Source organism: Aquarana catesbeiana, linkage group LG01 (assembly GCF_042186555.1).
Source record: "Aquarana catesbeiana isolate 2022-GZ linkage group LG01, ASM4218655v1, whole genome shotgun sequence".
Lineage (NCBI taxonomy): Eukaryota > Metazoa > Chordata > Amphibia > Anura > Ranidae > Aquarana > Aquarana catesbeiana.
Window position 1 is genome coordinate 190,280,874 of NC_133324.1, and position 12,056 is coordinate 190,292,929.

General features: G+C 39.9%; 1 protein-coding gene across 5 annotated transcripts in view; it reads left to right on the plus strand.

Annotated features, from left to right (window-relative positions):
- The window catches only part of APC (APC regulator of WNT signaling pathway), a 215,289-nt gene extending 203,495 nt beyond the window's left edge, over nt 1-11,794 (plus strand). For 4 of the 5 annotated variants that reach the window (XM_073624614.1, XM_073624616.1, XM_073624613.1 and 1 more), the window contains 2 exons: nt 246-460; nt 1,348-8,157. In XM_073624614.1, coding sequence (XP_073480715.1) covers nt 246-460; nt 1,348-7,846 — 6,714 coding nt within the window. In that variant the 3' untranslated portion in view covers nt 7,847-8,157. Of the gene's footprint in view, nt 1-245; nt 461-1,347; nt 8,158-10,750 lie in introns of those variants that run through there. The other variant, XM_073624618.1, reaches the window with a different exon arrangement.
- Nucleotides 11,795-12,056: the final 262 nt, after the last annotated feature.

Consider the following 12,056-nt stretch of genomic DNA (forward strand, 5'->3'; position numbering starts at 1 on the left):
CCAAGATTTCCTGATAAATAACTTCCATGTACAATATTTCTTATTCTAGTCTTTTGCAGTATTCACAAGTTTGGCTGAATGTTCTGTTGAATCAGTGTGTTTTTGTCATTTGGAGGAGTGGTGTCTGTTGCATTTTACAATGCTGTGGGTCATTGACAGTGATTAATTTATTGCCTTCGGTTTTAAAGCTATGATTGCGATATATCATTAAAGAAAAGTTGTTATTTTTTTCTTTGAATTGATAGGAGTCCACCCTGAAGAGCGTACTAAGTGCCTTGTGGAACCTATCTGCACACTGCACAGAGAACAAAGCTGACATATGTTCTGTAGATGGGGCACTGGCTTTCCTGGTTGGCACATTAACCTACAGAAGTCAGACAAATACTCTAGCCATCATAGAGAGTGGTGGCGGAATACTGCGAAATGTGTCCAGCCTAATTGCCACTAATGAAGACCACAGGTTGGTATTTTTGTACCATGTTCTTATTTAAATTAAATATATTCTGAGAAACAGTGTCTCCATAGAAAAGAAAAATAAAATTGCCAACTCACTGTTAATTTTTAAAAAGAATAGACTGCTTGGCTGTTATTGTGCAGAATGATTTGTGTCACTAAAGTATAACACTTAAGAGAATATAGCACAATTAACAGCCAAACCACCATACGTATAATACCCTCTATTTCTTTCACAGTAAATGTTTAACTGTAATTGCACAGTGAAGGGGGTGGGGGTGGATATGGTAATGTATTTTTTTTATGCTAAATAAAATTCATAATGGACAGAAATTACAGTTTTTGCTGTGTGTGTTATAAATTACCTTCTTTCTCCTTTTATTTTTAACTCAAAATTTAACCGATTTGTAGTAAAGAAATTTGGATACCTGGAAAATATTTGAAATATGCTGAGGCTCGTTTATCTTGTAATGTAAAACCTACAGCAAGTAAATGTAGCTTCAGATTGGATTTGCTTGTTTCAGCAATATATCCACATTTCATTTTACTGTTTTATTATTAGTGATCCCTATTCTCTTGTGTGTTATTGCTATTTGTGCTTTAGTGCATTTATTTTTTTATTTATTTGGTATTAAAATTTTTACTGTAATCAGACAATTTAAGTCTAAACACAGATGGTAATCTTGTCCCCAAGAGAGCTTCGGTTATTGCAGACCTAAAGACCACCCGGTTTCTAACCAGACAAATAAGGGCATCTGGGGTTAGATTGCCATTTATAGTCCAGATTATCTAGCCTGATGAAATGATATACTTTAATCATGTCTTTACAATAGATAATGCATTATTCAGGAATTTTCTTCTTTTGGTTGACATTTACCTAATTTCTCATTTTAGGCAAATTCTGAGGGAGAACAACTGTTTGCAAACACTTCTACAGCACTTGAAATCACACAGCTTGACTATTGTTAGCAATGCTTGTGGCACTTTATGGAATTTATCAGCCCGAAATGCCAAGGATCAGGAGGCTCTCTGGGACATGGGTGCTGTCAGCATGCTCAAAAACCTCATCCATTCAAAGCACAAAATGATAGCAATGGGCAGTGCAGCAGCCTTACGGAATCTAATGGCAAACAGACCTGCTAAATATAAAGATGCCAACATCATGTCTCCTGGATCTAGTGTGCCATCCCTTCATGTTCGAAAACAGAAAGCCTTGGAAGCAGAGCTTGATGCCCAACACCTATCTGAGACATTTGATAACATTGATAACTTAAGCCCCAAAACATCGCATCGCAATAAGCAGAGACATAAGCAGAATTTGTACAGTGATTATGTTTTAGACTCAAGTAGACATGATGACTCTATTTGCCGGTCAGACAACTTCAACCCTGGCAACTTAACTGTGCTTTCACCATACATAAATGCAACAGTGCTGCCAGCACCTTCCTCTAGGCAAGCTGGTGATAGCAGGGCAGAAAAGGACAGAGAACGCCCTGGGGTAAATAACTATCATACTAGCAGCGATGGAAGCTCTTCCAAGCGTATAGGACTCCAGCTGTCAACTACTGCTCAAATCTCGAAAGTTATGGATGAAGTATCAAACATTCATCTATCTCAAGAGGACAGAATTTCAGGATCATCTTCAGATACTCACAATGCATCGGATGAAAGAACTGCTACCAGAAAGACATCTAACCATTCCCATACAAATCTGTACAATTTTTCCAAAGGGGAGAACTCTAACAGAGGATGTCCTGTGTCCTACATGAAAAGCATTGAGTATAAAATGTCCTCAAATGATAGTTTAAACAGTGTTAGCAGCACTGATGGCTATGGAAAGCGTGGCCAAGTTAAACCATCTGTTGAGTCATATTCTGAAGACGACGAGAGCAAATTCTGTAATTATGGACAGTACCCAGCAGGTCTAGCTCATAAAATACACAGTGCTAATCACATGGATGATAATGATACTGAACTTGATACTCCAATAAATTATAGTCTCAAATATTCAGATGAACAATTAAATTCTGGAAGACAAAGTCCGACTCAAAATGAGAGATGGGCTAGACACAAACATATTGTGGATAATGAAATGAAACAAAATGAGCAAAGACAGACAAGAAATCCCAAAACACCTTTTACTGCATTCACAGAAAACAAAGATGAAAAACACAAAAAGTTTCCCCCTCATTTATCACAGCCAGAAAATTCCCCCCCATATCGTACCAGGGTGGCAAATGCCCAAGGTGATCAGATACGAACAAATTCTGCTATGGGAATGAATCAGAAGTCTAGCAAATCTCATTGTCAAGTTGATGACTTTGATGATGACAAAACAACCAATTTCAGTGAGCGTTATTCTGAGGAAGAACAGCAAGAAGATGAAGATGAAAGGCAAGTCAATTTCAGCATGAAAAATTACAACCAAGATGAGCACCATGTTGAGCAGCCCATTGATTACAGTCGAAAGTATCCTCCTGAGGTTCAATCCACAACACAAAAACCTTCATTTTCTTTTTCAAAGATTTCTTCCAAACAGAGATCTAAGAAAGATCATGTGACATCCAACAGCAATACACCAACTCCATCACCCAACACAAGCAGACAAAATCAACTTCATCCTAATTCTGCTCAGTCTCGAAGTGGTCAAAACAGGCAAAAACAAACCACAAGTAAACCTCCATCAATCAATCAAGAAACTATGCAGACCTACTGCGTTGAAGATACACCTATATGTTTTTCACGGTGCAGTTCTTTGTCATCTTTGTCTTCTGCTGAAGATGAAATTGAAGGACGTGAAAGAACATCCCAGGGAGCAGATGGGAATAATTCACTTCAGATAACCGAACTTAAGGATAGTAGAGATTCTAATACTAAGGAAGGCGTAACAAATGAATCTCGTTCCACCTCACACCATATACGGACAAAAAATAGCAGATTACATACTTCAAACTTGTCTCCTTCAGACCCTTCAAGGCACAAGTCTGTAGAATTCTCCTCAGGTGCTAAATCACCCTCCAAAAGTGGTGCTCAGACACCAAAGAGCCCCCCAGAACATTATGTTCAGGAAACTCCTTTAATGTTCAGCAGGTGCACTTCTGTCAGTTCTCTGGATAGTTTTGAGAGCCATTCAATAGCTAGCTCTGTGCAGAGTGAGCCATGCAGTGGTATGGTTAGTGGTGTTATAAGTCCTAGCGATCTTCCTGACAGTCCAGGACAAACAATGCCTCCAAGCAGAAGTAAAACTCCTCCTCCACCTCAGGTAGTACAAAATAAGAGAGATGCAAATAAAGCTAAATTATCAGCTGGCACAGAGGAGAGAGACTCTGCTGCAAAACAGACTACTGTGCATGCAGCAGTTCAGAGGGTGCAGGTACTTCAGGAAGCAGATACCTTATTGCATTTTGCCACTGAGAGCACACCGGATGGATTTTCATGTGCATCAAGCCTTAGTGCTCTTAGTCTTGATGAACCTTATATTCCGAAAGATGTAGAACTTAAAATCATGCCCCCTGTTTTTGAAAATGATCAAGGGAATGAAGGAGAGTCAGATAAGTCCAAAGAATCCACTGTTCATCAAGAGTCAAAAGAAGACAGGCAAGCAGAACCAGAGAAGGATATGTTAGATGATACAGATGATGACATTGATATATTAGAGGAGTGTATAATATCAGCTATGCCTACAAAATCCTCCAGGAAAAACAAGAAAACTTCTCAACCCCCTGCTTCCAAAACTGCACCACCTACAGCTAGAAAACCAAGCCAGCTGCCAGTCTATAAACTACTTCCCCCTCAAAATAGATTACAGGCTCAAAAACATGTCAGTTTCACCCATGCCGATGATATGCCCAGAATTTACTGTGTCGAAGGCACACCCATAAATTTTTCTACAGCAACATCTCTCAGTGACCTTACCATAGAATCCCCACCAAATGAGTTGGCAACTAATGATCAAGCAAATGCACTACCCGTGCCTACACATTTTGAAAAAAGAGACACAATTCCAACTGAAGGAAGAAGTACAGATGACTCGGAGATTGGTAAAAATGCAAGCACCAGTGCATTAGGGCTTGATGAGGACAAAACAGAAGAAGGGGATATTCTTGCAGAATGCATACATTCAGCTATGCCCAAAGGGAAAAGCCACAAACCATATAGAGTAAAAAAGATAATGGATCAGATTAATCATACCAGTGGAAACACTACCTCAAATAAGAATTCCCAAGAAACTGAAAAGAAGCCCACCTCTCCGGTGAAACCTATTCCACAATTAACTGGACCTGCAAAGAAGAACACGGAACACAAAATGAGCCTAGGACCGGAAAAACCTTACTGTGAAACAAAAAAGCAAAATGTTAGAAGCCAGTCCACAAATAAGCTTTCCAACAACGAAGATCGTATAAAAGGAAGTTTTGCATTTGATTCTCCACACCACTATACACCAATAGAGGGCACACCATACTGCTTCTCAAGAAATGATTCGCTCAGTTCATTAGACTTTGATGAGGATGACGTTGACCTTTCAAAAGAAAAAGATGAGTTACGGAAAGAAAAAGCAGCAGATTCAAGAACAGCAAATAAAAGTCCTCAGTCAAGCCAAACAGGACAGGGACAGTCAAGTCAGAAGAATACAGCAAGCAGAGCTTCACCTAAGTCTCTGTTGCAAAAACAAGCCTCATTTCCTCCTGCATCTAAATCTGTTCAAGACCGGGGAGCAGCCTCTGATGAGAAAATGCAGAATTTTGCCATTGAAAACACACCTGTATGCTTTTCTCGCAATTCATCTCTAAGCTCATTGAGTGACATTGACCAAGAGAACAACAACAAAAAGATTGAGGTAACAAAAGAAAATGAACCTACTGACTCAGATATGGCATTGCGTAGACCTCAAACATCAGGTTATGCACCAAAATCATTCCATGTTGAAGACACTCCTGTCTGCTTTTCTAGAAACAGTTCATTGAGTTCTTTGAGCATCGATTCTGAAGATGATTTGCTTCAAGAATGCATAAGTTCAGCAATGCCAAAGAAGAAAAAACTTCCCAAAGTCAAGAGTGAAGGCGAGAAGGTCCGTTCAAATAGCATTGGTGGAATACTTGCTGAGGAACCTGATCTTACTCTAGATTTGAGAGATCTGCAAAGCCCTGACTCTGAAAATGCCTTTTCTCCAGATTCAGAGAACTTTGACTGGAAAGCAATTCAGGAAGGTGCTAATTCAATTGTTAGCCGCATACATCAAGCAGCTGCTGGAGTTTCTTTGTCGCGACAAGGCTCATCAGACTCAGATTCAATTCTTTCACTAAAATCTGGCATTTCCTTGGGCTCCCCTTTCCATCTTACTCCTGACAAGGAAGAAAAGACCATTACCATAAATAAAGGACCGAGAATTTTAAAACCTGGGGAGAAAAGTTTGATAGAAAATAAGAAAACTGAGGAAGAATCTAAAGGCATCAAGGGAGGAAAGAAAGTTTATAAAAGCATGATTACGGGAAAATCCCGCTCCAGCTCCGACTTTTCAAGTCAATGTAAACAGTCAGCACAGTCAAATACGCCCTCAATTTCACGTGGGAGAACAATGATACATATACCTGGTGTCCGTGCTAGTTCTCCTAGCACAAGTCCTGTTTCAAAGAAAGTTCCTGTTCTGAAAAACACATCAAAAAGTTCCAATGACATTGCCACAAATTCTCCTAGAGGGCAAAAGCAATTTAAATCTGAATCTGTTTACAGTAGCAAGCAGTCTACTACACCAGGAGGACCAAATAAGGGTGGTTCTAGATCAGGTTCAAGAGACTCTACTCCTTCAAGACCATCTCCTCAACCATTAAGTAGGCCTTTGCAGTCACCTGGTCGTAGTTCTATTTCACCAGGCAGGAGTGGCATAAACCCTCCCAACAAATTCTCCCAGTTGCCAAGAACATCTTCTCCCAGCACAGTGTCCACCAAGTCTTCAGGCTCAGGTAGAATGTCCTATACATCACCAGGTAGACAGTTAAGCCAGCAGAACCTAAGTAAACAGCCTACTAGCAATCTACCTAAAGCACCCAGTGGTATTCCAAGAAGCGAGTCTGCATCAAAGGGTTTAAATCAGAACACAAATAATGCTGGATCCAGTAAGAAAGCAGAACTCTCTAGAATGTCCTCAACAAAGTCGAGTGGAAGTGAGTCAGATAGGTCAGAAAGGCCTGCTTTGGTACGGCAATCAACATTTATTAAGGAAGCACCTAGTCCAACATTAAGGAGAAAATTGGAAGAGTCTGCATCTTTTGAATCTCTATCCTCTTCATCAAGAGCAGACTCCCCCACACGATCTCAATCTCAAACACCAGCTTTGAGCCCTTCCCTTCCTGATATGTCTTTATCAACTCATCCTGTACAACCTGGAGGTTGGAGGAAAATGCCCCCAAACTTGAATGTTCCTCCAGAGCACAATGACCTCAGAAAACGTCATGATATTGGTCGATCACATTCAGAGTCACCATCCAGGCTTCCAATTACTCGATCAGGTACATGGAAACGTGAGCATAGCAAGCATTCATCATCCCTTCCTCGTGTAAGTACTTGGAGGAGAACTGGAAGCTCATCCTCAATTTTGTCTGCTTCTTCTGAATCTAGTGAGAAAGCAAGGAGTGAAGATGAAAGGCAGCCACCGTATTCCTTTCCTGGGCATAAATCAAGCACAGACTGTCCACCATCTGCAAAAGGAACTTGGCGAAAGATAAAGGAGAGTGAAATCCTTGACACATCAAGCATTGGTTCCTCTAATATTCTTGCAGAGTCTCCCAGCGCACTAGAAACGAAAACCGTATTCCAGATGGCGCCAGCTGTCTCCAAAACAGAAGATGTATGGGTAAGAATTGAGGACTGCCCAATCAATAACCCTAGATCAGGCAGAACTCCCACTGGGAATTCTCCCCCAGTAATTGACAATATATCAGAGCAGGGGGAAAAGGATGAGACAGTAAGGGACTGCCAAGGAAGGCATAATTCAGGGAATGGGAATGGGCCTGTCTTGGAAAATAGGCAAAAATCTTTTATTAAATTGGATGGTTTGGATGCAAAGGGGACTGACCCAAAACCTGTAATAAACAGCCAGCCCGCAGGGCAAGAGACTAATGAAAATCCAGTTTCAGAGCGTACACCATTTAGTTCAAGTAGCTCAAGCAAACACAGCTCACCAAGTGGAACAGTTGCAGCACGTGTCACTCCATTTAACTATAATCCTAGTCCAAGGAAAAGTAATACAGATGGTAGCACATCCCGCCCATCTCAGATTCCAACTCCAGTGACTACAAACTCAAAAAAAAGGGACTCAAAAAATGAAGCCACAGACTCTAGTGGCTCTCAAAGCCCCAAAAGACATTCTGGCTCTTACCTTGTAACTTCTGTTTGAAAAAATTCACAGCAGTTGTTTTAAGGAAATCCTGGTGTACAATTTTTATCTGTCCATGTATATTCAAAAATACACAAAAAAACTATAAAAAAAACAAACTGTAAATATATTTGATTTTGATGAGGGTTGTTCAGGAAGCCATAATTCATAAAATTGTTTTCACTTACTGTATAATATGGGCACAGTTTAAACAGCATATGATAGATACAGATGGCAATTCTGTTTTTAAAAAAAAAAACTTTTACTAAAAAAAAAAAATATATATATATATATATATATATATATATATATATATATATATATATATATATCACTAACCCTCCCTTCCTTCCTATCACTCCTGAACAAAACCATACAAGGACACTCTACCTTCCACTCCAGCTGCCTACCTACCAGAAGAAGATGGTTGCATTCTGCTCCTCTTTAACTCTGGCTGCAGTGAGCACTCAGTGATTTGAATAGAGCCATCTTTTCGTGGCTACAGATAGGAGGTCTTACTGCTTAGACATGGCCAGTGTTAGTGGATTTAAACCAAGCTGCAGCTTGAAGCAGGATGCAGCTGTCTACTGGAGGTAAGTAGGCAGCAGGGTCTGTTGGTGCAGGTAGGGGGAGGGGGTTGTTCTAGTATAGTTTAATTCAGGAGGGCAAGGGGGAGGTTGGGTTAATATACTTTTTAGTAAAGGTATACTGGTTTTAAGGGCAACTCTGCTTGAAGTGGATAACTAGAGGTACATGTGGTAAATGTAGTGTGAATAAAAACCTCACAACTGTACCCTCATTCCACTTCCAATGTGTGTAAGCCAACAAATGTAGTATATTGTAGCATACTAGTCCTTGGCTGCATTTGCTTTCTTTTTTTAAGCTTCCTTTGTTTTATTTTCACCTGGTAGTCCTGCAAAAACACGCTTCCTGTGCCCTAAGTGGTTACATAACTTCTCCACTATATCTTTTGAGGGAGCCATGGTTGTCACCCTAGGCTGCCCCCCTGATATAGATCACAAACCTGTCCATATCTCTTTATCTCCATTACATGGAGGCAGTGCATATGGTAGATTAGAGGATAGCTTGGATGGAAAATAATAATCTGTGCAGTTTACAGGAAGTGGCAAGGACTTTTTTGACAAGATCAACAAATATTTTTCTGTATTTGCTATCAATTTTCTTGGCTTGGGAGGGGGGGAAAAGAAAACAAATGCAGCCAGGCCATCTAATATCTATAAACTGCAATATTGTGCATTTTTGTTCTTGGGTTTAGATATTCTTTTAGGGGCTGTTCACACCATAGAAACATAGTCCGGATGCTTTTCTGCGTGTGTGTTTTTGACGCATTGCAATTATTTTATTTTAATTTTTTTCTTCTTTTTTTTTCTTCACCTTAAATAAGGACATGTGTGTTCTGGTGCATTTTTGATGAGTTATACTGCGTTCCAGTACAGTGCAGTGTAGTTTTTTTTTTTTTTTTTTTATACTAGAACGCACCGAAACTGACTGCACTGGTGTGAACTATGCCACTGAAAACCATATAACTTACTATCCATGTGTGTTTTTTTTTTTTTTTTTTTTTTTTTGATGCAGAAAAAAAAAACGCACTGAACTGCATATGGTGTGTACTGGCCCTAAAGTCCAAATTAGGAGCTTCCTTAGCTTTTACAGTGGTCGTAAACCCTTACAGACCACTTTTACCTACAGGTAAACCTATAATAAGGCTTACTTGTAGGTTCTGGACGGTTTAGGAGATATTTACCATATACGTTTTCGCCGACGTCATCGGCGCATGCGCTCTTTAGAAAGGGCGCAATCGTGCTGTTTCTATAGGGCCCGTGCCGTGACAGTCTGGCGACTCCGGCCAGTCAGAGCCGAAGTCCGTGGCTCCGGAAGGAAGAGGGGTGAAGATGGATGCTTCCACCAGTGGGGACATCGCGGGCTTCGTTTGCAGGTAAGCGGCACATAATGGGCCATGCAATGCATACTAGCCCATTATGCTTTTACCTTGCAGGGGAATAACGAGGAAGTAAAACCCATCAGGGTTTACTTCCTCTTTAGTACTTAAGGTTTTTGGTCTATAGATAGAAAAAGGGAGCTGTAAGCTACCAGAACCTGGTATTGTTTGGCATACAAGTTTTGAAGTGGAACTAAACCCATCAATTTTAAAGCAGAATTAAACCTAAGAAAAAAAAAGACAACGGGTAGGAATAGGGCAACAAAAGAAACCCGTTGGTATCTACTGTCATACCCCCTTCTCCATGCTTGTCAGTTTGTGTATCCTGAGCCACACATGTGCAGCTCAGCATACATTTACAGCACGGCTCTGCGCATGTTCAGGAATCATGTTATTATGGCCAGCAAACCAAGCAACCGAAGAGTCGGAACCCAAAATGAAGAGTGGGAGAAGATAGCAGTGCCTGGGAGTGACTGGAGCGCTGGAAGGGATCATTAGCCAGGCAAGTCTTCCATAATGTGCCAATATGCTGTGCATACTAGCACATTAAGGTGAAAAGCTCCTGGGGCCCTGGTGTCATAACTGATCACATGTGCAGTACCATCATTGCAGATCAAACAGAGGCTAGGATGGCAGCATCCTTGGCTGTAAAGGATGGGAGAGTTTTTTGTTCGGCTTTAACCAACAGATTAAAAGGAGGCACAAAAAAACGCACATCCCACTCTATGAATCTGCTCTTAGTGGAGCTGCCTTCTGACCTTTTACAGATCATGAGGAACATGACTAATACCTTCACATCAGGGACAAAGTGTTAAAACACAATATACACTTGTCTTTATGAATACAGGTTTCTTATCATGCTGTTAAATGTACAGCAATGTGACTGCTACTGAAAGCCTTTTCTTTTCTTTCTTTTCTTCCCTGGCCTGCCTTTCTGCGTGTCCGATCTGACAATCCATTTTCAGAAGTACTGTGATCTCATGAGGTGCATAGGTACAGTAGATCTGGTGTAACAATCCACACAACGTATTTCTCTACAACAATAAGAAAATCAGTGTTGCGGTTAGATCATGTCCAAGAGTTTTCTTGGCGTAGTGCTATGCTCAGTGTTGTATATTCTGGTATTTGAGGTGAGATGGCTGCTCTTTTATGAATGAGACAAAGTCTGAATAATCGAACTGAACAACATTTCTGAATAAATTATTACTGTATGTAAATTCATAATTGTGTTTTTATTGTGAAATGTAAGAAAAAAAAAATTGTGTGGCATGCAGAATTTTTCATTGGGAATGGGGCTGCTAAATTCAACCTTGTTTTTTGTTCCTTAGGCATAGGAGCTTCATTTTATTACACTCATGGCATTTATTAACTCATTGCAAGGTTTAATTGCTAATAAAACCCTTGAGAATTAGTTTCTTTTGTGTAATAAGATCCAGCTCTCTTGAGAGCGCAAATGTTTTCTTCCTGCCAAAATCCACAATGACACATCTCTGCCATAGATTTTTTTTTTGTTTGTTTGTAGAATAAATAACAGGAATACGGTTATTTACAGATTTAGTTCTGCAAGCTTTGTACACAGATATTGTTTTCTGCTTGCTATAAGTAATGAAAATCCTATTTTCATCACTTAGCTGATTTTTTTCATGTAGTTGTGATAACAGAAAGCTATTAATTTATTGAATTTTAAAAGATGTCTGCACTCTTTTAATATTGCCCCCCCCCCCCCCCCCCTTGTTCATTCTCAACAGTCGGAGCACTGCAAAGCAGTTTCAGTACATGGATCATACAGATGACCTGCACACTCTTCCACATTGTGTGCATCTTTAGTGGAAAAAAAGTGAACTAGTTTGTTATAAGCAAGATGGGAATAATGTATTTCTGGATGGTTGTGGATATTTCTAATTTAAACACTAACTTTTTTTCTTGTCAAAGCAGTTTATCTATGCGTGACTGAAAAGATTTTATGACTTTTTGCAATAAAACGTAAAAATTACAATATGTGAGCTTTATGGGTGTGTCTGAATTTCTTCTACATCCCGTTTAGTTTATTAAAGGCTTTTTTAATGTAGTGAAAACAACTGTTTGACAACAATAAACCTTGAAAGTTGATCTGTGTTAATACCTCGATTAGACAGCAGTATGTGCTGTCACAACGCTTTGCAGCCAATCGCACCTGTACTATCTAAGCCATTGGGCTTACTGCACACATTACGCATGTCATATGTGGAGGCACCTGTCAAGGGTCAAAAGTTCTTTCACTGCAAATTGAAC